Source organism: Triticum aestivum, chromosome 2B (genome assembly GCF_018294505.1).
Source record: "Triticum aestivum cultivar Chinese Spring chromosome 2B, IWGSC CS RefSeq v2.1, whole genome shotgun sequence".
In the NCBI taxonomy this organism is placed as follows: Eukaryota; Viridiplantae; Streptophyta; class Magnoliopsida; order Poales; family Poaceae; genus Triticum; species Triticum aestivum.
This window is the reverse complement of record NC_057798.1, coordinates 30,885,255-30,909,504: the sequence shown is the minus strand read 5'-3', so window position 1 is coordinate 30,909,504 and position 24,250 is coordinate 30,885,255. Positions and strand designations below refer to the sequence as shown.

The window sequence follows — 24,250 nt, the reverse complement described above, 5'->3', positions numbered from 1 at the left end:
GGAACACACACATCCCTATGGAGGCCTGCAGATCTGATCCACCCAAAAGCGTGGAGATCATTGGAGTCGTTCCTGTTGCGCCTTGCACTCTCCAACGCCGACCACCAAGCTTCACCACGCAGCACCCACAGCAGCAGCACCTCAAGCTGCCAATGAGAAGCGAGCGCACAGGACACCACGGCCAAAATGCCATGGCTCCCAGCCCCGGGGCCGCCGCCCCGGCTTCCTCCTCGCGCCACGCCCGCCCTGCTCGGTGCCTCCCGAGCCGAACCACCTCCCGCCCGCGCGCCCGACGCGCGCCACACACAACGCCCGCGCCAACGCACACACTGCACACAACTACTCCCCACCGATTCATGTGCGTGCTGCTCCGTTTAGTGCTCCGGTGGCTGGAGGCTTCTCTCCGCGCGTGGGTGCCCTGGGCGCGGCGACTGGAGGCCTGGGTGCCCTGGGCGCGGCGACTGGAGGCCTGGGTGCTCTGAGCGCGGCGGTTGCCGGCCTCCCTCCGCACGTGGGTGCTCCGAGTGCACCACAGGCCCCGACTTTCGTCGATCTGCCCGCGCCGGGGGGGACTGGACCTGAACTCCGAGGCGGCGGCGTTTCCTGGCCTGGCGGAGTACCAGCATGTGGTGCAGTCCCAGGAGGCCCCTCCCCGTCGACGCAGCGGCAAGCATGTGGTGGCCACGACTGGACGCGGTCGAGGTGCGGGCCGAGGCGCAGGTGGCCGAGGAACCTCATCCAGCGCCGGCATGCCTCCTCGTCCAGCGAGGTCAGGGGCTGGTCGCGGTGGTGGTGGTGTCAAGCGCGACAGGTCCCTGACCAATGCCGCAAGCTCTCAAACTGAAGGCCACATTGACCTGGACGACGACGAGGAAGGCTTCCATTGGACCAGCTCCAACATGCTTCAGAACTCCGACGAGGAGGAAGACGACTCTGATGAGGTAATATTTGCAGTGCTCATGTGTTTCACAATTGCAATGTATCACATAGTATCGTTTTGTAATCAATTTGCAATGCATGATAGCGTGGCTTTGATACTGCTAAATGGAATGAACAAAGGCTAGAACTCTTTCTAAAATTAGTCATTCGCGAGATTAGTAATGGGAACCGCCCAAACAATCAAATGGCTCCTGTTGGGTGGAAGAACATATGCAGAGATTTTCGTAGATCTTGTGGACAGAAATATAATGTGAAGGCTATGAAGAATAGGTATACCCAAGCAAAGGTCTTGGCAACTTTCTGGAAAGAGGTGCAGGTGAAGTCCAGTGGACTAGGCTGAGGTCCAAATGGTGAAATCCTGGCAAGCGAGTCATGGTGGCAAGCTAATACCAAGGGGAGAAGCGAGTGCTACAGAGTATTCAAGGATCGAGTGCCCCCCTATCTAGATGATTTGATGCAGATCTTCGATAATGTGACAGTGGGTGGAGCATCTGCATTTTGTCCAGGATTTGATGAGGAAGACAACCAGCCGCACAATGGTGTTGCAGCAGATCTTTATGATCTCACTGGAGAAGGCGACACATGCAGTCCCATGGGCAGTGCCAACAAGAGGGCTAGTAGTAGCAGCAAGAGGGCCACCAGCATTGCAACAACAGGAGAGAGCCCTTCCAAGAGAACCAAGAGTCCTATGGTTAAAGCTCTTAGGGGGCTGGTGAATGAAATCAAGATTGACAGGGAGGAAGGGAAGAAAAAGGAGGACAATTATGCCAAGAGGGAGGAGGCTCGGTCCAGGGCAATTGTAAATGCACAAGCACAGATCATGGTGCAAAAACGCCAAGCAATTCAAGAAGAGATGGATCAGTGTGTAGCTCTTGCTAAAGAGTGTGGTGTAGCTGAAGCATCCGTGGAAATGTGGGTGGCTTCGGAGTTGTTCATGGATGCTAACAAGAGGGCCTTTTTCAGAGCTATGCAGACTATTGAAGCAAGGCTTGCGTGGATCCAAATGCACTGCCAGCAGAGAGGAATTGTGACCAAGAAGTAAACTGTAGCAGTGTGATGCTAGTAGTAATCATGTTATGTCGTGTTATGTGAACTTGAATCATGTTATGTCGTGTTATGTGAACTTGAATCATGTTATGTCGTGTTATGTGAACTTGAATCATGTTATGTTGTGTTATGTGAACTGCAATTTGAACTTTGATTGGTCATGTGTTATATTTCTGTTGACCGGAGTAATAATTGTGAGCATATGATCCATCATATACTGTTACTTGTTGGTACTAAATTGATCCTCTACCCTTTTTGTAGCAATGGATGGCTGCCACCATGGGTCAGTGGGCAGAGGAGGACGAAGAAGAGGAGGAGCAAGAAGCTGCAGCAGCAGAGAGGAGGAAGAACATAATATTCAGCGCTGCACAACTCATTGGTACGTACCACCTTGAGAACATGGCAAATAAAAATATGTACCGCCAACCTAAAGAAACTGGATATGAGTGGGTCATGAGGACATTACATCATAAGACACAATGTTTCAACATGTTTAGAATGGATAGAGAGGTGTTTGATAGCCTGCACAATTTGCTTGTAGAGTCATATGGATTGAAGTCTACTACGAAGATGACATCTGTGGAATCTTTAGCCATGTTCTTATGGAAGGTTGGTGCTCCCCAATCTATACGACAGACTGAAAATCGTTTTGTTCGATCAATGGAGACACTTCATAGGAAGTTTGATAGAGTCTTGGAATGTTTGGTTAAGTTGGCAGGAGACATAATTCGCCCACTAGATCCACAGTTTAGGACACCTCATCCAAGAGTCCAAAATCCAATGTTTGCTCCGTTCTTCGACAATTGCATTGGAGCCATTGATGGAACACATATAGAGGTGGTTGTGCCAAAGACAGACCTCATCACACACATGAACCGAAAATCAACTACTACTCAGAATGTGCTAGCAATATGTGATTTTGACTTGAGATTCACCTTCATCGTTACTGGGTGGCCTGGGTCGGTTCATGACATGAGGGTGTTCAAGGCAGCACTAGACAAATTTGGCAACCACTTCCCACATCCTCCCCAGGTACATTTAGATTGCAGTACACATTTCTTTGATCAACCCGATGATTGATGCTTTTCTAACAGTTTAACATTGTAGGGAAGTTTTATGTGGTGGACTCGGGATTCTCTAACCAACCTGGTTATCTTGCACCGTACAAAGGAACGAAGTACCATTTTCAAGAGTACAATCAAGGTCCACCGCCAAGAGGTAAAAAACAAACATTTAATCATAGACATTCCCAAATTCGCAATGCAATAGAGCGATGCTTTGGAGTACTGAAGAACAAGTTTAGGATTTTGTTGCACATGCCCTCTTATCCACCACCAAAGCAAAGTAAAATTATTTCAGCATGCATGGCTTTACACAATTTCATTAGAGAGAGTAAATTGGAGGATAGAGATTTTGGAGAGTGTGATGATGATGAGGAGTTCATTCCAATGGTGGATGAGCCTAGTTGCCTATGACGCCGACGCCAACGACGAAGCCGTGCAACTGAATCGCAGGGGCAAAACTCGCATGATGATCATACATGAACGTTTTTCGTAATTGGATAGCGGAAGGACTGCATAGTAGGCGGTAATTGGTATTTGTTCGTGCCGAACAATGTAATTTGTATTTGTTACTGATGACTTGTATGGATATATGTATGCATATTTGAAATGGATTTGTAAAATGAGGTGTGGTTATTACAGTGGCAAAAGGCCTTGGAATGTTATGGATCTGAATGCATGCACTCAATTTTTTTGATATTACCAAATGCACTCATTTTTTTATATTACCCAATGCACTCATTTTTTTTGATATACTGTCGTTCAAGATATTGTGCTCTTGGAATGTTATGGATCTGTGCATACCAATTATCAAGTTTATGTTGCCTTTCATACTACTCATATGAGATAGCTACAGATAATCTTATTGATCTATTCTGCTGTTTGGGTATACAACATGAATTATTGCTTTTATACATGAATTATTGATCTATTTTACACATGCATTATTTTAAGGTGTGGTCAGGTGACTTATAAGTCAGGTGACAACCAAACAGACGTGACTTATAAGTCACTGGTTTTAAGTCACCTGACTTATAAGTCAGGTGACTTATTGGAACCAAACAGGGTCTAAGTTGGGGTGGAGCAACTTATGACTTATAAGTTGGGGTAACTTATAAGTTGGGGCTGTTTGGCAAAATAAGTCACTTTTCGCACTTTTGGACTTATAAGTTGGTGACTTATTTGGAACCAAACAGGGACTTACTGCCCGCTTTCTTTCCCACGCACAAAAAGTTTCTCCGACTCGCATTTTTCTCTCCGCCCTCCGTGTCACGGACCGGACCTGGTCTGTCTACACTGCCCCTGCCTGCCTGCCGCCGCCAACTTTCACTCTCCCGTTTCGCCAGATTTCGCCGGATGACATCAATTTTTTTGTTTGGTGGTGTTCTTGGGGTGCGAACGGCTGAAGATGCTCTAAATCACACAAGCCCTCCCACCCCTGTCAATGACGAGCAGCAACACTAAATTACTCCATCATGGAAGCGGAAGCTCGCCTGTAGGCCACCGTGCCACGTGCCCCGTGGGCCCACACACCGGTGTCCCACTCCCTATCCTCAAACCAACCCTCTACGCACCACTCGCCGCTCCAGAAGGGAGGAAGGCTTTGCCCTGGTCGCCTTGCGAGAGGGGAAAGAAAGACGTGTTTGAGTTGGCCGTTACATATGCATCGTATTGCCCATAACATTACAAATCAAATTGTCGGGACTTCGTCGACGTAGTTACATGAGATTTGCCTCAAGAATCTCGTTAAAGGTTGTGAGTTCATCACTGCAGCCATCGTGGAGAAGCTCTGTTGGAGAAGAGTGGAAGTAGAAAGAGGGAATACCCATGTCAGGCCATGTAGGGCCAATAGTTGACGTACTTAGATCCGGACAAAACTCCAAACATGTAAGAAACTACATTAAAGCAAGCTTTGTATTGGTTATTGCTTCCACCCTAGTGGTGACGGCTAATGTTACTAAAAGCTTAGCTGATGAAAGGGTTTCTGAGCGAAGGCTTGTTGGCTTTGGTCGTTGGCGTGGAGTATCTTGTTAAGCTCCGGCTTGGTCGAGGGGGAATATATCAAATATCTGTCTGGGATTCATGTTTTCTTATGTTTATTTTGGGTACACAATGCAATTTCAGTAGTCATTTTCCGTTTCAATTAGAAAATGCAGTCGGTTTTTTGGGGTACTATAAGTGATCAAGGGGTGATAAACTCATATTACAGTGGGAACCTTTTCACAGAGTTCCATTACGATCAACGGGTGGCTCTGTGTGCTCATTTTGAAAAGCCTACCAAGCACTTATTTGCTCTAATTAAAGTAGCTATGAGTCTATGACCCTTGCACGGGTGACTCCATTCCATTGTGGATGGATGTACGAACTCTGGTGTGGAAAATTGAATAGGGGATTTGAACTTTAGAAGGTCGAATCCACCCTTTTTGGAACCAAATAAGCTAGTTATTTAGCTATTAGTTTCGGACACATTTACTTGTAGAGGAACAAACCTCGTTGAGCCAACCACGCAAGCATACTAGGGACACCACCGCAATCTGGATAGGCAACCATACCCACATTGAATGCTCAAACAAAAGGCTGTTGAAGAAGACAACGGTACCATTATCAGCGCCCATGAAGGAGGCATGTCGATAAACAACAAGAAGACCCAACCGATAGTCCATGAAGGCCACCAAGGGCAAAACCTCCCAAGTCCCTCGACAAGAGACTTGTATCGAAGACGACATCACCGTCATCGTTACAACAAGCCATCACAATACCAAATCCCCGCGAAAGAAAACCTCCCACACCCACGACGAGATATCAAAACCCCCCTGCCCCTCCGGCCCATATCGTTGGAATCGAAGCGGTGGCCGGAGAAGGGAAGAGCGGAGCGGGGGTCGCGTCCGGAGAGCGGCGGTTAGGGTTTCACCCTCTTCTTTTCCGCGGAGCAAAAAATAATACTCCCTCTGTTTAGTGATCTAAACGCTTTTCTATTTCTTTAGGGAGGAAGTAGTTGCCACATTAATCTAATAATGAAGCCGTGATTACAATTACTACACAAAAGAGGAGGCAGGTGTTCAAAAGAGGAGGAACAAATTACCAACAAAGAAAGCTGCAGGAAGCGGGTCCAGCCGTGGCAAGTCAGAGCTGAGGGTTTCCCGTAATAATTGGCCAACCCCTCCCACCCCCTATCACATGACGAGCAGCACCAATAAATTACTCCATCATGGAAGCGGAAGCTCCCCCCTCCCCTCCCCCTCCCTCCCTATTATAACTTCCCTCCAAAGTCCAATCCCACCGCAATTCACACACGCCGGAGGAGCAGCAGCGAGGCACACACCCCCATCCCCATGTGACGGATTCATGGTGGTGAGAGGACGACGAAGCAGCCGCAGCAGCAGCAGAGCATCATAGTTATCATATAAGTAGAGAGGTGCCGGCGCCATTCTTCCTCTCCCCGGAGACTCTGAGCCAGCCAGCGAGCGAGCAGCAGGACGGAGGAGGCGGCGGTGGTGGTGCAGAGCGAGATGGGGACGGGGTGGCGGAGGGCGCTGTGCACGTCGGTGAGCCGGGACGACAGCGACGGCGGGAGCGCCAAGCGCCGCCCGCCGCCGGCGCGCGGCGACGCGCCGGCGACCCCGCGGAAGCTGGCCTTCTTCTCCGGCATGGGCGGCGGGGGTGGGGGGAGCAACCCGCCGGCCCCCGCGCTGCGGTGCCGCACGAGGCCGACGGCGGAGCCGGAGAGCGTGGCGCCCATGACGCCGCCGCAGCCGGCGTCGGCGCCGGTGTCGGCCAGGAAGCGGGTGCCGCTGCTGCAGGCCATCTCGGCGCCGTCCTCGCCCAGATCCCCCTCCAGATTCGCGCTCTTCAAGGCCTCCATCCTCCCCACCAAGGTAAACATCCAGCCAAAGACCCCATTTTCCTCCCCCCACCCCTCCCTCGCTGTCTTCTTCCTCCGAATGCAGTGTGGTTATCGTGCTGCTTGTCGCTTGCAATGGCGGGTGGCGATCGGCGATCCCCATTCCCGTCTCCCAGTGCAGAGCATGGGGATCAATCATTGCTCTGTTTTGTCCTAATCCCCATTCATTCATCTTGAGATTCGATTCGATTCGATTCTGCTCCTGATTATCCAATTATTATTATAACCGCAGCAGCTTTCCAATCCCCACTTCTATCTTCTGTTTTGTTTTGTTTTTCATTCCGTGCCACCTTTTCATCTTCTTCTTCTCCTTTCCATCATTCCGCGGGCGAGATCTCCTTTACACACCCCCCCAATTTGGCTACGCTGCACTACAAACGATCTCTCCAAGTTGTTCTCCGAGAACATTGTTCCAATCTCATCATTTGGGGGAAGATGATGATGATGGATGCAATCGTGCGATGGAAGAGCAAGGACAAGATAAAAAGGCTGCTCTGCTCCCCCTTTGTGTCAAGTGAAAGAAAGAGTGGGGAAAAGCTGATTCGGATCGGATCGGATCGGATCAGAGCCAGCTTTATCCCGATTCTGATTTGAGCAGCCGCCCAAAAAGAACGAACGAACGAAAATCTTTTCCTCATCCCGATGTTGCTTTACTTCATGATGTTCATAAATATTTCTTCTTCTTCGTCTTCTTCTTCCATGGAGCGGGTGATTGATCGGTTTTTGGTTGCAGGCGCGGTGCGGCGTGTGCACGCGGGGCGTCAAGAACGGCGGCGGCGCGGCGGTGTTCACGGCGGAGTGCTCCCACTCCTTCCACTTCCCCTGCATCGCGGCGCACGCGCGCGCGGCCGCCTCCGGCGCGCTCTGCTGCCCGGTCTGCTCCGCGCCGTGGCGCCAGGCGCCGTTCCTCGCCTCGCTCCGCCTCCACCTCGACGCCGACGGCTCCCCGCACCGCAAGCACAGGACCTCCGACGACTCCCGCAAGACGGCGCCGGTGACGGCCAAGGCCGCCGGCGTGCCCAAGGTGTACGACGACGACGAGCCGCTGCTGGCGCCCAAGTCCGCCGCCAACGGCAGCGGGTTCAACCCGATCCCGGAGGCCGACGAGGACGGCGACGAGGGCGAGGGCGAGGGCGAGGAGGCCGGCCGGGAGGGCGAGTTCCGGGGCTTCTTCCCGCACCCGCCGCGGGTGCGGACCGGGCTGGCGGTGACAGTCGCGCCTGAGGCCGCGCTGGTGTCGTCCGGGCGGAGGCACGGCAAGTACGTGGTGGTGGTGAAGGTGAAGGCGCCGGCGCTGCGGTCGTCGGCGTCGCGGCGCGCGCCCATCGACCTGGTGACGGTGCTGGACGTGAGCCAGGGCATGATGGGGGAGAAGCTGCAGATGCTGAAGCGCGGGATGCGGCTGGTGATCGCGTCGCTCGGCCCCGCCGACCGGCTCTCCCTCGTCGCCTTCTCCGGCGCCGCCAAGCGGCTGATGCCGCTGCGGCGGATGTCGCGGCAGGGGCAGCGGTCGGCGCGGCAGATCGTGGACCGCCTCGTGGTGTGCGCCGCCGCGCAGGGGCAGGAGCAGCAGGCGCAGGGCGCCTGCGCCGGCGACGCGCTGCGCAAGGCCACCAAGGTCCTCGAGGACCGCCGCGACCGCAACCCCGTCGCCACCGTCATGCTCCTCTCCGACACGCAGCAGCAGCAGCAGCAGCAGGACGCGAGGAAGCACGGCGACCACCACCACGCCCTGCGCCGCCCGCAGCCGGCTCCGGCGGCGGCGGCCACGCGGTTCACCCACGTCGAGATCCCCATCGCCGGGCCCGGGCCGGCCGACGACGCGCCGGCGCGGTCGCCGCTCGCGCCCAAGCAGGAGGAGCAGCTGGAGTCGAGCGCCCCCGCGGAGCACGCCTTCGCGAAATGCCTGGGCGGCCTCGTCAGCGTGGTGATGCAGGAGGTGCACCTGGAGCTCGCCTTCCCGACGGGGGAGATCACGGCGGTGTACTCCTGCGGCGCCGGGCAGCAGGCCGTGGCCCTCGCGGGCGGCGCCGGCGGCAGCGGCGGGTCGGCCCTGAGCGTGCGGCTCGGCGAGATGTACGCGGAGGAGGAGCGGGAGCTGCTGGTGGAGCTGCGGGCGCCGCTGGGCGCGCACCCGCACGCGCTGTCCGTCCGGTGCGCGTACCGCGACCCGGCGTCGCAGGAGACGGTGCGCGGCGCCGAGCAGCCGCTGCTCCTGCCCCCGCTCCACGACGGCGGCGGCGGGGGGAGCTCCACGTCCTCCTCGCAGCAGCGGCTCCACGACCTGTTCGTGGCGACCCGCGCGGTGGCGGAGTCGCGGCGGCTGGCGGAGCTGGGCGACTTCTCGACGGCGACGCACCTGCTGTCCTCCGCGCGGCGGCTGGTGCTGCAGTCCCCGCCGACGCAGCAGCAGCAGGACCTGCTGGGCGGCCTGGACACGGAGCTGGGCGACATGCGGTGGCGGCGCGGCCAGCAGCAGCCGCCGACGCCAACATCCCGGTCAGCGACGCCCTCCGGCACGCCGCGAGCATCATCGGGCGGCGGAGGAGGGGGCGGAAGCGAGCCGCTGACGCCGACGTCGGCGTGGCGCGCGGCGGAGCAGCTGGCGAAGGTGGCCATCATGCGCAAGTCCATGAACCGGGTGAGCGACCTGCACGGCTTCGAGAACGCGCGCTTCTGACGGCGGTGGTCGACGGTCGATCTGTAACGACGAGGTGGAGGTTGTTTTTTTGTTTTTGGTTTGGTTTTGTGAATCGGTCGTGAAGTTGAAGTTGACGAAGAAGACGAAGACCCTGCCGGAGTGCGGCGGTGGACGGACGGGCGGGCGGCTAGAGGCGGGAGCCGCCATTGTTGTTAATTAAAAGATTAGTAGCCAAGTGAAATACTACTAGGATCATCCATGATATTGCTTTTTTTTCCTTTCCTTTCCTTCCTGTTAATTACTCCATGTTTTTCCCCTAGTAATTATAAGACTTGATTCATTCTTGATCTGAGCTTGTCCATGGCAATTGGTCCTCCATGTTTGTAGTATGCTTGTACCCATCCCTCTCCTCTCTGCACACATTTTTCTTGTTCTCTGAAGAAGAAGAAGAAGAAGAAGAAGAAGAAGAAGAAGAAGAAGAAGAAGAAGCAGAAGAAGATGAAGAAGAAGAAGAAGAAGAAGATACTCTGCCCCATTGTTTTGTAACTGCATCCATCCAGCATAGATAGATGGATGAACCATTGACTGAATCGAGCTGCAGTCCAGGAGAAGCTCTCTCTGCACTGCACCCTACACCAGTTTCACTGTTGTCTGACGGTTGCTGATCACCCGTCCGTCCATCAGCTCTTTTCTTTTTCTTGTGCCGTTACAGTCGCCCAATGTTGACCCTGCTGCAGAGTGAGAATGACCTGGTGGAGTGGTGGGTGCCGATCACTGAACCTGAACTACCCACCATACTTAACCATGTTGATCCTGGAGATCCCCTGACCCTGACCTGCACCAAGGTGCTGTGTGTGGGTGTGGGTTGAAATGACAATCCATGGAGGTGATGGTGACTTGGCGAGCGAGTGATCCATGCATGCATCTCGTGTGTTCCTTGCGTGTTTGCATCAGGGCATGATAGGATAGGGGTCAAAGATAGTAGATAGATAGATAGATAGGTAGGGGGATGTTTAGGAGCAGTGGAGTGATTGGGTGGAGCAAGGGAAAGGTCAAGGGATGGATGTGAATTGCAAGGGCCATGTTACCACGTGGAGACATCACCACACAGACACAGTTACAGTTAGGATTCACAGTGTGTGCAGGCTCATCACATCAATTCATTCATCTTCTTCCTCTTGGCATTGTTCCTTTGTGCATGCCCTAACAACAGTTGGGCTTGTCCTGGAATGTGGAGTGGACGGACTCTTGGTTCTGGTCACAGTGGCCACAGTGCACACCGCACAGTGGCGCCTCCGTTCTCTTCTCCCATGGCAGGGCATGAGCATGAGCACACTGTTGCAGGTACTGCGTGCTGCTGCTGCCTCCCAACGGATCCGATCCGGCCGCTTGTCTGCACCCCACACCCACAGGGCACACATCTCCTTCTCAACAATAAAAAACATACCTATTTCTCTGTCTTTTTTCTCTCTGGATTTTCAAAAAAAAAAAAGAAAAAACGGTTACTCCCTCCCATGATATTAGAGCGTTTTTCAACACGCAGTGCAGTGTTCTGCATTTGTACAATCGTGGAGCTTTGCAAAATTCAGAGCTTTCTCTCCAACAGGCGACACCTCAAGGCCGAACCGTCGAGCAAAGAAAAAACACAGAGGTGAATGCTCTCCACGCGACCGAGCACCGTCATCGGGTTTGCGCGCGACGCTCGTGCTAGGGCGGATCGTGGCCGCGACACGGCAGCAGCTCCTCCATACAAACAACATGCATACACGGTTGAGAGAGAGAGAGAGGGCGACGCTGAAAACGCACATTCAGGCTTTCATACCAAAACTCTGCCTGGTTCATCGGTCAGTACACAGGAGAGAAGGAACCCATCATACATTCCCCCCCCCCCCCCCCCCCCCCAGGTTTATATTGTTTTCTTTTTTTTTTTCTCGAGCCTATTTCATTTCATTTCAGCAAGAGGTTGTAAGCCGGCAGGTCCTGGATCCGCACGAGGTCCTCCAGCGACAGCTCCCTCTCCAGCTGCGACTTCGTCGCTTCCAGCACATCCTGCCAGATCCACCCATTCATTCAGGCAGGCAGCACCCGTTAGCTCATCGTCGTCGTCGTTAGGTTAGGTTACATAAACATGGCATGGCGTGTCGAATAAGCGAAAGAGAGCGTGCTCTTACGTTGAACTGCATGTAGGAGGCGCGCATCGCCAGCCACTGAGCGTCCATCATCTCGAAGGCTATGCAGTAGAGGATGTCGAACACGTCCTCGTGCTCTACAAGGATGCACCCAAGCGTTAGTGTCTCTCAGAGGATAACAGAGGGGTTCGAAACCCGGAGATGAATCGTGGCGGGTTTTGAGCTCACCGGACAGCATCCTGACGAAGTTAATCCCCGGCAAAGTTTTCGGTCGAGCTGAGCAGCCATGAGTTGAAAAGGTTAATGCAGAAAAGAGAGGGACATCAATGATAGATTTTCCTTTTTATTAGCTGCTAACATCAATGATAGATTGCGGCATTGACCAATTCTATATGGTAGATGAACCGAGAAAAGAACCAGTAGAGCTACTGCCAATTATGAAACCAACAATGATCCAGTAATTGCAGCCAACTGCTCGCATTCAAACAGCACATGAACAATCAAGCAAGCAAGCCTTTGTGCAAATCATAGAAATTTTAGAATTATTGGGCATCGGCTCAATGATTCTGGCGAGACCTACCGATGCTGTATGCATGTATGTATGTATGCAGGTAATAATAATAGCAGGGCCACTCTAATCAGTAATCCCAGCGCAATGAGACTGTTGTTGGCCGTCAGTTAGCAGTTAGCGCCAGCTGTATGTGCGTTTATTGAAATGATTATGATTAAATGGTCATAATCAAGTTGAAAGATTCCTCATGTTTCGAAAATAAAATATCCCTAATGAGGGCCAGCACCAGATCATTCTGGGGTTCTCTGCTGATCTAGTGGTTTGACTTGTGTGGAGGTAGCACATGGTACATGTACCCTCACCACTAGATTTAATGGCTTCACCAGTACTGAACTACTGATGCAGTGCATACAGGCCATATGTAATTATCAGGTTAGATTTTCATACATATATATATGCATGCAAACCGTATTTGCCATGTACATTGAAAGATCTTTAATCCTGTAGGGTGCATACCTGAATTAAGCTCCAACAGTTGGATCAACATGTGTGAGACGTTAACGCCTGCTGTCGCAAAGGGGTATTCCCATGTGGCTCGCATTCCTTGTGTTTTCAGCAACAATTTCTGGAAAGAAGCCTGCATATGAACCAGGTGAGCAGCAACAGCATATAGCGTGTCAGTATGAAGAAGCCGAATGCCACTTTTCTCAGCACATAAGTAGTTTAAAATATCGGCTTCATTTTGCTTGAAATGGCATACCGGGTATCTTCTTGCGAAGAATAGAAGGTTCTCAAGTGACACAAATCCACAGCCCCTGAAAATCAAAATCAGACCGTTTCTAAGCTCTTTGCTTCCACATATGAACAGATAAGCTAGTTAGTGAGCTAACGAACAGAGAAAACATACTTGTCAAATAGATAGGCAAACAACTAACCATACAGTTTGAGTGCAGGTTATGATGTACACCCTCTGTATAGAAATATAAGAGCATTTAGATCACTACTACTAAAGTAGTGATCTAAACGCTCTTATATTTCTTTACGGAGGGAGTACACTGTTCACGAATAAATACTTGCTCAACTCGACCCTTATTCAAGTTAAATTCAAACTTGGCAATTCGTAATTTTTGGCCTCATCTGATGGAGGTTAAGGATCTTCTTATGACTGCTGCCACTGCCAAAGGAGAATGTTAGGTTTCCGGAAGATGATTGGCTGGGTTCTGACTGTACAATCTTACTTTTAGCAGCAAGATCCCAGTCTCCAAGATTCTTCCTAATGGCTGGAACTGATCTCTGTTCACTGAACTTTGTTGGAGGAACTTCTCAATTGTGGGTCCAGTTAGTCTTTTTGCAGCAACACTATACCAGTGGAGGTTAACCGCCAGTGGGAAGTTTTCAGTAGAAATAAGTTCTTTTGGAAAATTAAAATTCTTCCAGGGACATTTTTTTTTCTTTTGGCCAGTCTCTTGGAGGAGTATTTTAAGTTTTAACCAAGGAGACTATGACACACAGAGGTTGGATGGGTTCAAGCAAATGTCAGTTCTGTAGCCACAATGTGGATAGGGACCATATTTCTTCTCTTGTCCTCACACGTTTGGATTCGCGGTACCCATGAACGTCAATCATCTTCTGGGAGCATGGCTGCACTCGTTTGACCGCGACAAAAAGGCATCTGGTTTCGATTGGGTTAGCAGCTCTTTTGTGGACTATTCGGGGAGATTGGAACAATGCATGTTACGGCTGGGCCGATGCCCAATGAACCAACAGCCTGTTTTATTTTATTATTTTATCACTGGTTAAGATTCTGGGTTGTGGTGTAGAAGTGGAGGACACACACAGTTGACTGTGTCTGGCCTCCAAACTACTTCAGCAGGTTAAGGTTGAGATCTTCAATTGACGACACAAATGCAACCCACAGTGAAAAGACTTCAGGGATGAATGTTCAATATAAATGTAGCCTGCTCGCTAAGCTGTTTGAAACTCCAGCCATACTGATGCAACTATTAACTTTGCTGGGGTGTTTACTTCTATGTACTGAACTTTGTAGTGTTGGTTTCCTATAATGGACATCAAAGGCCAACCCCCTCTTTTCTCAAAGTTAAAAAAGAAATCATACAATTAGAACAAGGAAGTACCTGAAATCAGTTGCAGGATTTGGGCCCTGCCACCCCATATCTTTCCACTGTTCAGAAACTAAGCTCGTGAGCTCTGTATCGGGAAAGGAAATTTTCCAAAGAGCCTTCAGGGATGTCTACAACCACAGTCCGAAACAAATATAGTGGAGATGCAATCATCAATTAGAAGTCGTGTATGGTAGAAATGGGAAAATAACTAACCAACTGGGTGTAAGTTTTGTTTATTGCATTTATACCAGATGTTCCGGTCGGGTCTCGTCAAAAGGTATGTTTAGTCTGTCCTTTAATTTTTGCATCCTTTGTTCCTGAGTAGTTTAAAGAAGCTTGGTTCAGTTGCAAAAAAACAAAACAAGGGAAGGCATTTTGCAGACATGTAGGATCGCCGTCAATAGATCATATCAGAAAAGAAGAGATCATCCAAATCCTTGTAAAGTTAACTAGCCAGATACTGTATTTGTTACTTTAGATGACAACCAACACTTATACTACAGAAAAGATCAAATCGTGATTTTTTGGGGGAGAATATGGTTGAAATATAGTGTGTGTTTTCGCTTGCTAATCCTAATACAACTTTACCTGAAGAGGGGTCATTTCAAAGTTCTTCTCGGCATGGACTTGACGCTTTTTACCTGAGCCAGTGAAAAGCCCTCCAAACCATGTCCTATTTCCGACCATAGCATTAACTGCAATCAGGTTATCAGAAAACAGTAAGTCATTAGCAATGAAACGTCTCTCTCAGAGAAGCATAACACATGTGCTAGGTTTATTGAATGCACGACTGACAACAAGGAAAACCTACAGAAAAAATATCAATAAAAAATTCCCAAATAAGTTTGATCAAATTGACAAGGCACTCAGGGAGCAGGAATTAGGATTTTGCTCCCCATCTATGATGTTCACAATGCCAATGAGTTCTGTTAAAAAATTAATGCTAACGAGTCCAAATAAAAGAAATAGGGAAAAGAACGGCACCCATGTCATGTCAAATATGTAGGATTCTAAGTTGCAACATGGATGTGTCTAATATTCTGGAATCAGATAGAGTTTCTGATCGTTTCTACAGAAGACAAAAATGATTCTGTCATTTGTAGCGGTGTCATTGTATGCAACAAAACATCAACAAGGATACTATCTTCTTGAGGTTTGTGGCCTAGAACACGTGTAAAAGAGGCAACCTATGATGTGCAACTACCTTGTGGTGGAATCATAGAATTAATTTCCACTTTGCTCACCAGATTGGCATAAGATATTCCCAAAATATTCTACGTGTACTTCAGTAATAACGTGTTGCCGATTTAAAGTTCAAATTACTTGCACATTTAAGAAGCCAAATTGTAGAAATATCTGACAAGCAAAATGTAGAAATATGTAGCAAGCAAGAACAAATATATAAATATTGGTGAGAAGGCTCTTGAGAGAATTAATCACCCTTGGCAGCAGTTGCCATATTTGGCTTCGGAGTGGATGCATTTTTCGCAGGTTGCCCCCCAAAAGGTTCAGATGGAGAAGTTTCCTTCTACATGATGTACAGTTATAAAGAGTTACAGCTTGTCAAACAGATAGTGCGGACACTGCATGCCCGGTGTACATGTAAATAATTCATACATACTTTGATCATTATTTTGTTTTCTGCTAGTAGGGCCTTCGCTTGCTGTATTCCCTTCAAAAAAAGTAAAAAAAGAGAGGATAAGTTAATAATCACATCGCACAGAGCTTATTATTTTTGGGTAGTTCTAAATATTTTACATTCAAAAGTAAAATCAAAACACAAAAGATAACTCCAATGGATGAATTATAATGCACGGGCTTCTAGCTTAGTACTTGGAGAGAGGATGTTCACCGCCACCCACCCATGATCAACATATATAGTGTTCCATATTATCCCGACTACACGGATGCCTGCACATTCCGGTGCTAGAAGAACGCGCCGGTGCCACACGAGGCTCTCACGACGTGTACGTGTAGGTGTATGTGTGACACACCATAAAAATGCAGGACTTTGACGCTGATTTGGTGCCTGAACCAGAGGTCGACCGTGCACTTTTTGGAGCAAAGAGCCATGCAAATTCCAAAGATATACTTACATCCGTAAACACAATTTTAAGTATATTTCAATTTTGGATTGGGACTCGACAATCCTGACTGGACGCTCCATGAGATCTGAAGTTTTGTAAACTGCCAGCAAAATGCAAGTATTTCAATTTTGGATTACGACTCGACAATTCTGACCGGACGTTCCATGCTCTGAAGTTATGTAAACTGTCAGCAAAATGCAATCCAGGGCAACATGATTTATCCCGTTTATCAGAAACACAACCGGTAACATTGTGCAAAAAGAATGAATTTCTTGTACCAGGAACTGACATAAGCAGAGATGGATGAATAATAATAACATACAACGGCATCGTGAGATTCTACCAAGAGGAAAACAGATCGGCTCTGCACATATGGGACATGACGCATTCAGAGATCGCGAATGTTGGTTGCACTACTAATCTTGAGAAAAACTGAAGAAGTGCTACCTGCTGGGATTGGAGCTGGAACGGAATGCCCATCAAAGAAGAGGGGGCTATGGCGCTGGCTCCTCCCGGCCCCCCCTCTCGCCCGCCGCCCCTCCCCGTCGTCCTCCTCGCCCGACCCTCCCCGACGCGCGCGCTAGGAGAAGGCAGTCAGCGGTGTCTGGACGCCCATGGAACGCGCGCATCAGCGGGGGGAATCGCCGCCTCTCGCGCGCGCGCGGCGCCCTCCCGCCGCCGGCCAAAGAATCACTCTTTCCCGACTGCCTGTCCTTGTCCGTCGCCGGACAAGGGGGAGGGGGATCAAGGTTGGGAGGGAAGGAGGGAGGGAGGAAGAGGAGGACGGAGGAATTGGAAATAGGGTTTCCAATCCGGCCCCCTCCTCCTTCCTTCCTTTGGCTCGGTTTAGATTGGAGCTTCCAGCGGGGAGAGGGAGACGGGCGGGGATGGTATTTGTGCCCGCGAATCCTGGCCCCGCCTCCCTCCTCTCTCTCTCTCTGGACGGACGAATGGCGCTTCGGGAATGGCCGCCGCCGATCTCGCCCCACCATCCGTTCCCTGCCCCCCTCCCTCCGCTCGTGTCGTGCTCGCCTCGTTGCGTTGGTTGTGGTGGAGTGGTGGAGGAGGAAGAAGCTGACGTCATCGCCGATGATGTGTGCTTGGGCCAGGCCTGTTGGGATCGGCAGCCCAGCTCAACGGCCTGCATGCAGTAGGCTGGGTTACATTATCTAGCCCATCATTAATCTCAACTGTCCACAAGAGGCCCAGCATTACAACCGTACACGCCCCTTACTTTTGTAGGGAAACCAAAAGCTTCATAATTTTTGGTGGATGCGGTGTCTTCAGTCCACGAAGAAATTTTGGTGAACTTGTTTGCAAACGCGGGGTAGGAGGTCGTTCAAGTATGAAACAATGTGGGAAATGCACGATGGTCTACACGATCTTATTGCTTCTTCTTGGAATCGCAAACAAGAGAGCCTCTCGGTTAGTGGTATCACGGGCAAACTCTTGTCGCTAGCGGCTTCGCTATCGGCATGGGACAAAGACGCATTTGGTCATGTGAGGAGGAGATTCGTAATTTCAAAAAAAAAATAGTTTGAAATTTTGAGGAATATTCTGGGGCAAGTAGGTCCGACTCGGGAAGAAGCAACAATAAGTGATCGGTTGGTTGAATTGTTCAACCGGGAGGAGATGATGCCACAACAGTGATCCAAAGTTGACTGTTTGAGAGATGGAGATAAAAACTCCACAAGTTTTTACACCTTAGAGTGACCAAACACAGAAAAAAAACAAAATTTCACCTCTGCTTATGGATGATGGGCAGGTGACGGAGGATGTTAGAGTTGGAGGGAATGGAGACATAATTCTATGGTAACCTCTATTCGGCGAAGGGGGTATCCAATATAGATGTAGTGTTTGCAGACAATCCCATGCAAGGTCACTTAAGAGATGAATGAGAAGTTGATGGATCCATACTCGGCCGACGAGGTAAAGCGGGCTTTATTTCAGATGTTTCCCACAAAAGCCCCGAGCTACGATGGTTTGCCGGCAAATTATTTTCAACAACATTGGGAGATATGTGGAAGTAAAGTTACAAAGATTGTGCTTCAGATTGTTGAGGGAGTTGAAAGTGTAGCAAAGATCAAGAAAACTATTTTAGTACTAATTAATTCCCAAGGAAAAAAATTGATGTTGCTTGCAATATTGCTCTATTAGTCTGTGTAATGCGCTATATGAGATTGCCTCAAAAGTCACTGCCAATCATTTGAAAGTCGTTCCAAGGGCACCGAGGACTAGACTTAGTGAACACACGAAAAGTCGTTCCAAGAGCACCGAGGATCAGAGCTGGAGGAGGATGGCTATGGAAGCTCCCCTACTAGCGAGACCTAGGGCAGATCAGATTGCCTCCGAACTGCCCATGCGCCAATTCCATGAAATAAACTTAAAGGTGATTTCAATTTATTGAATAAAATAATAAAAAGGTTCAACTATTTTTTTATAAAAGAACAATAAATAAATAAATTTAAAAAGGTAAAAAATGGAAGAGTATATAAAAAATGAATGTATATTGGGCCAGCCCATGGTGGGTGACGAGCCGCTACTTCCGACCGAGATATCACGGGTCTGGTTTTCCGATGGCATCCCCCCTCGATCGATTTTTCCTATGTTGTTTTACTGGTTTTATCAGTTTTCTTTCCATTTTCTCATTTTTCTACTTTTATTTCAATTTAATAATATCGGGAATGCTTTTTAAAATTCAGGAACATTTTTTAATTCGTGAATAATTTTTAAATTTTAGGAACATTTTTTGAATTCATGAAACGTTGAAAAAGTTCTTGTTCATTTTTGAAAACTGTGAATATTTTTTAAATTTCGGAAACATTTTGTAAGATCTATGAACACATTTCAGAATCCAGGCAATTTTTCGGAAATTAATGTATATTTGGTAAATTCCTGAATATATTGGAAAATTCTGAAAGCATTCAAATAAAAAATTGCTCGGACTATGAGGTTACGAGAGTTATATCTAGCTTGTAGCAACACATACACACACTATGCACACGTAAAGAAACTCCCTCAAGCTTTATTTCTGGACCGGCCCATTACGCAGTCACCCGTCTCTTCTCCTCGCTGCCTCGGGACAATCGCTATACTGGGTTTTGGTTCGGTTTTGCTCTTTTTGTTTTCTTTTTTTTCTTTCTTTTTTCTTATTTTCTCAATGTTTTTTTTTGTTTTTCTTTACTTTTTCCACCCATTTTCTTTGTTTCTTTTCTAGGTGTTCAAAGTTGATCTTTCTTTTTTCTATGATTTCTTTCGGTTTTGTTTGTTTCTTTTAACGGTTTTGATTGGCTTGTTTATTTCTTTTGTTTATTTTTCATCGGTTATTTTGTTTCTTTTTTGGTTTTCCTCAATTTTTCTCTGTTTCATCCCCGGTTTCCATTGTTTTCATTCTTTTTCATTGATTTTTTTGTTTTTGTTTTTGTTTCTTTGGTTCTCTCTTTTTTGGTATTCAATGGTTCTTCGTTTCTCTTTGTTTTGTTGTTGGTTTTTATCGGTTATTTATTTGTTCAACACGTGTCGTTGCTTTTTCAGTACACAATGTACATTTTTAATGTACACACGAAACTTTTGTTGATATAACTTGATTTGTTTTAAAATATACGATGTATATATTTTCTTAAACACATGTTTGGCACTTTCTTAATACATGGTTAATATTTTTCAAATACACGATGAACATTTTAAAAGAAAATAATTTTTTCGCACATAATATACATTTTGTGTATACATCAGGAACATCTTTATATACATGTTTAATATTTTTAATGAAAAAATGACTTTAAATAGGTTTTATGTCCACTTTTGTTGAATGTATGTTGTACATTTCTCATATACACTGGGATTTTTTTCATATGCGTTTAATATTTTTAAATACATGATCAATATTTTTCATACACATTGTATTTTTTATATACATTTTTTCTATACATGACAAACATTTTCTATATACACATTTACTCCTCCCATCATGCTTGATTAGCATTTACACCTTAGGAATTTTTTTAAATGCTTCACTGTTTTTTAAATACTTGATTAATATTTTCTGATGCTTGATTATTATTTTTAAAATACATGATCAACTTTTTTTAAATACACAGTTTATATTTTTATACATGTGAAACATTTTGCTATACACATTTAACATTTTTAAATCAGTGATTAACATTTTTTTTCAAATGCTATGTAAAGTGTTTTTTGTAATTTATATATTTAGAATATTTGGAAGGATAAACAAAAGTATAGAAAGAAAGCAAAAAGAAAATGAAGAAAACAAAAAAAAAGAGATTGTGGCCTCCCGAGCGCTTTGCCGGACCAGTGTTGCGCTCGCCTAGGTGAGTCTGCCCTACGTCTCGATATAGGTGAGATATAGGCGCGCCCTATGAGGTCCCGCAAGATATAGCACATGCATATCGATGTTTGGTGGATCTCTAAGCTTGTAAGTCTTTTGGCCTTTTGGCGCAAAGAGATTTGTCACTTTGCACTGTTCATCACTAAACCCATTGAGAAATACTTCCTCCGTAAGCAAATGTAAGACGTTTTAGGTTACATTTGTTTACTGAGGTAGTAACAATTATTTGTTTGTATGTGTCATCCTCTTTTCGCAAAAAAAAAGTGTTATCTTCTTATTTTCTCTTTCTATTTTTGGGAGCATTCAACCACAAACCTTTCTCCTTTCTGGCAATGAGAAAAAATAGATTGGTATTGTTATTTTTGGGAGTAGTTGATGCCATGCAGATGTCATCATGACAAGCGCTTGTCTACTACCAGCCACCAAAACGATAAGAAGCATTTTGTTGCTCCCATTGGCAAGGCAAAAAGGCAATGAAAGAGCCATTCCAGCTAGCATGTGATGTCGCTGTCGGCGCTCGACATGGTTGCTGGAGTCGCTGGAGCTGTCAGATGGATCGATCGGAGGGGAGAAGAAGAGACGGAGTGAGAGCAGAGTGAGGTAGGGTTTTCAGATTGGGGATATATGTGGGGATGGCTTGGGGTTGGGGTGGACCGGGCTGACGTCGCGGACGCGCCCATATACATCCCATATTTGAGCTGGATATGAGGGGTGCCGCGCAGCCCAGACGTTTGAGGCGCCCGTCTGGGTAAAAAAATCGTGACCGGTCAGTGACCGGGCGGGCAGCCCGGATGTTTGAGGCCGATTTGGGGTGCGCGATTGTAGATGCTCTAAGCTTTTAAGTTTTGTGGCCTTTTGGCGCAAACAGATTTATCACTTCACTGTTCATCACGAAACCCATTGCGAAATACTTTCTTCGTAAGTAAATATAAGACGTTTTAGGAACGAAGGTAGTATTTGTTTGTATGTGCCATCTTCTTTTTGCAAAAAGAAAAGTGTTATCTTCTTATTTTCTCTTCCTATTTTTGGGAGAGACAACCACAGACCTTTCTCCTTTCTGGCAATGAGAAAAAATAGATTGGTATTGTTATTTTTGGGAGTAGTTGATGCCATGCAGATGTCATCATGACAAGCGCTGCGTGTCAATGGCCCCGCTTGTCTACTACAGCCACCAACACGATAAGAAGCAAATTAGTTGCTCCCATTGGCAAGGCAAAAAGGCAACGAAAGAGCCATCCCAGCTAGCATGTGATGTCGATCGCATGCAAATGGCGCACCAACTTTTTTGGGTGTGATTTCCTTAGTCTAATTGAATTTGGCGCTGGTGTATAGTCCAGTTACTGTCTACAGCTGTACCCTTGATTTGCATGATCAATGAAATATATGCAAAATAACACATTTTACAAGAGGAACGGACAAGAAGATTGATATGAAAGGACTTGCTAGTATTGGGTTATCTCATTTTCACTTCTTTAGTTGTTGACCTCACAGCTCATATGCCATGAGACGCATCGATGGCAGCTGACCGGAAGTGACACTATACCAAGTATGGTCATGTCCACTGGAAGTCGACTCGGCACCAATCGCACATACGATCTCGGTGCCCCGCAAGCTTGGTTTCAGCTCCAACAACTCCCAATCTGTGGCCGTGAGCACGCTTCAAGGGTTGGTGTGGTTGACTTTGATAGCAAAGGTAGGTCACTTTTCTCTGCTGAAACTGTCGGAAACATGATCCATTTAATCACATTTTTAAGGGATCCATTCACCAGAGTTGGTGGCTTAGATTTGGTGCATATGTCATTTTCGAGGACAGAGATGGCGCCTGGAGAATGACTTGGCACCAAGTTCCTGTCCACAGGAATATATATTGACTATTCATCACCCTGGGTGAGGAATAGTTATTCTTCACCCCCTCTATTTTCACGTCAATGCAGCGTAATTTTACCTTTCATAAATTTTGTCTAATTTCAGACATAAAAAGAGGATGTAACAAAATATATAATCGCCGTAAAAAATATTTTATGTTATGTAAAATTACAAATGTAAAACATAGTGTAAAATATACATAAGATGCTATTTTTCTTGTCTTATGACCTATATTTTACCAATTAATTGCTTTTAGAAAATGAATTGAACGCAATCTTGGTGCATGCAGATGTTAACTATCTCATCTAAGTACTCAGGGCGTCTTTTCTCCCGCATCCTTCATTCCTGTCAGCGGAGCGGGAGGCGGCCATCAAACAATGCCTGCATATATTTCAACAATTTATCAAACAAACCAGAGGGAATTCGTGCAAAACACGGCGGATTTGGCCATCTCGCTCGTCTCCGCCATCGTCATAGAGCGGTCTATGGCCCAGGCGTACGCCAGCTCCGGGTCCGCCGTGATGTGTGGTGGCGGGACATTGGAGTCAGCAAACTCCGACCGGCGCCTCTCCCTGTCGGCATACTCCTGTGCCATTAGGGCACTTCGGGATGACAAAGAGCTGCCGCCGCCGATATGTAGTGAAAGCGACCGCACGCCTTCGCAATCATATTGGGCACGGGTGACGGGGAAAGACGCTCCTCCTTAACGCGTTGGGGCGGTGGAGAGAACCGCTCCTGCTTGACACGATGGGGCGGCGGCGAGAGGCGCTCCTTCTTCATGCGGCGTCCAATTTGGACGCCGCAGTTGCGCAGCGGAGAGCACGGAGGGGATGCCGGCTCCGCCTTCAGGGGAAGAGCGTCCCCGGTAGCATAGCCGAGCCATTCATATGGAGGACGGAGCGACGGATCATCAGCTCCATCTGCTAATCGTATTCCTCGTCGGTGGCGGCGTACACCTGGTTCACCACCGCCGGTACGGGCTGCTACTGCTACTGCGGCTGGTCGTCATCGTCACGGGAGGATATGATGATCTCCGCCTTCATCGAGGAGCAGCCCGCCGATGAGGACGACGACTCCGGAGTTCGAGGGCGGCGTCGCCATGATCCGCCAACCGCCGCGTGCTAGCGCTGATACGTCCATTTTGATCATGTTTTTATGTTGATATTTATTGCATTATGGAATGTTATTTCACATTATGATACAATTCTTATGCCTTTTCTCTCTTATTTTGCATATTTCACATAAAGGGGGAGATTGCCAGCAGCTGGAATTCTAGACCAGAATGGGCTATATCGGAGGCATTTTTCTGAACATCTCCAAAGCTGAAAATTGACAGGGAATTATTTTGAAATATATTAAAATTATTGGTGAAAGAAGTACCAGAGGGGTCCCACCAGGCAGCCACAAGCCTGGGGGGTGCGCCCCATGCACCCACCTGGGCACGCCCCCTGAGCTTGTGGTGAACTTGTAGGCCTCCGGGGCCCATGTTCTGGTATATAACCCCATTTGTGCTAGAAAAAAAATCAGAAGGAAGGTTTCGGGACGAACCGCCGCCGCCTCGAGGCGGAACCTGGGCAGGAGCACTTTTGCTCTC

The 24,250-nt window shown here is 47.9% G+C and overlaps 2 protein-coding genes across 2 annotated transcripts; one reads left to right on the top strand and one right to left on the bottom strand.

Annotated features, from left to right (window-relative positions):
• Positions 1-6,266: 6,266 nt before the first annotated feature.
• On the top strand, positions 6,267-9,936 carry LOC123043287 (E3 ubiquitin-protein ligase WAV3). The gene is made up of 2 exons (XM_044465699.1): positions 6,267-6,922; positions 7,682-9,936. Exons 1-2 carry the CDS (start codon positions 6,557-6,559, stop codon positions 9,626-9,628), a joined length of 2,313 nt encoding a protein of 770 aa, XP_044321634.1. The 5' UTR covers positions 6,267-6,556; the 3' UTR covers positions 9,629-9,936.
• Positions 9,937-11,520: 1,584 nt separating this feature from the next.
• LOC123043286 (ELMO domain-containing protein A) lies at positions 11,521-17,484 on the bottom strand. The gene is made up of 11 exons (XM_044465698.1): positions 16,887-17,484; positions 15,974-16,024; positions 15,793-15,880; positions 14,941-15,047; positions 14,601-14,669; positions 14,365-14,480; positions 12,990-13,044; positions 12,746-12,866; positions 11,947-11,994; positions 11,761-11,855; positions 11,521-11,638 (listed from the first exon to the last, which is right to left on the bottom strand). Exons 1-11 carry the CDS (start codon positions 16,917-16,919, stop codon positions 11,537-11,539), a joined length of 885 nt encoding a protein of 294 aa, XP_044321633.1. The 5' UTR covers positions 16,920-17,484; the 3' UTR covers positions 11,521-11,536.
• Between the last annotated feature and the right edge of the window lie 6,766 nt (positions 17,485-24,250).

Coding starts and splice junctions, on each gene's coding strand:
- LOC123043287 (XM_044465699.1), top strand. CDS start 6,557: ATGGGGACGGGGTGGCGGAGGGCGCTGTGCACGTCGGTGAGCCGGGAC. Junction 6,923..7,681: donor CCTCCATCCTCCCCACCAAG/GTAAACATCCAG, acceptor TTTTGGTTGCAG/GCGCGGTGCGGCGTGTGCAC.
- LOC123043286 (XM_044465698.1), bottom strand. CDS start 16,919: ATGGGCATTCCGTTCCAGCTCCAATCCCAGCAG. Junction 14,670..14,940: donor TTGAAATGACCCCTCTTCAG/GTAAAGTTGTAT, acceptor TAAACTACTCAG/GAACAAAGGATGCAAAAATT. Junction 11,856..11,946: donor CTTCGTCAGGATGCTGTCCG/GTGAGCTCAAAA, acceptor GCATCCTTGTAG/AGCACGAGGACGTGTTCGAC.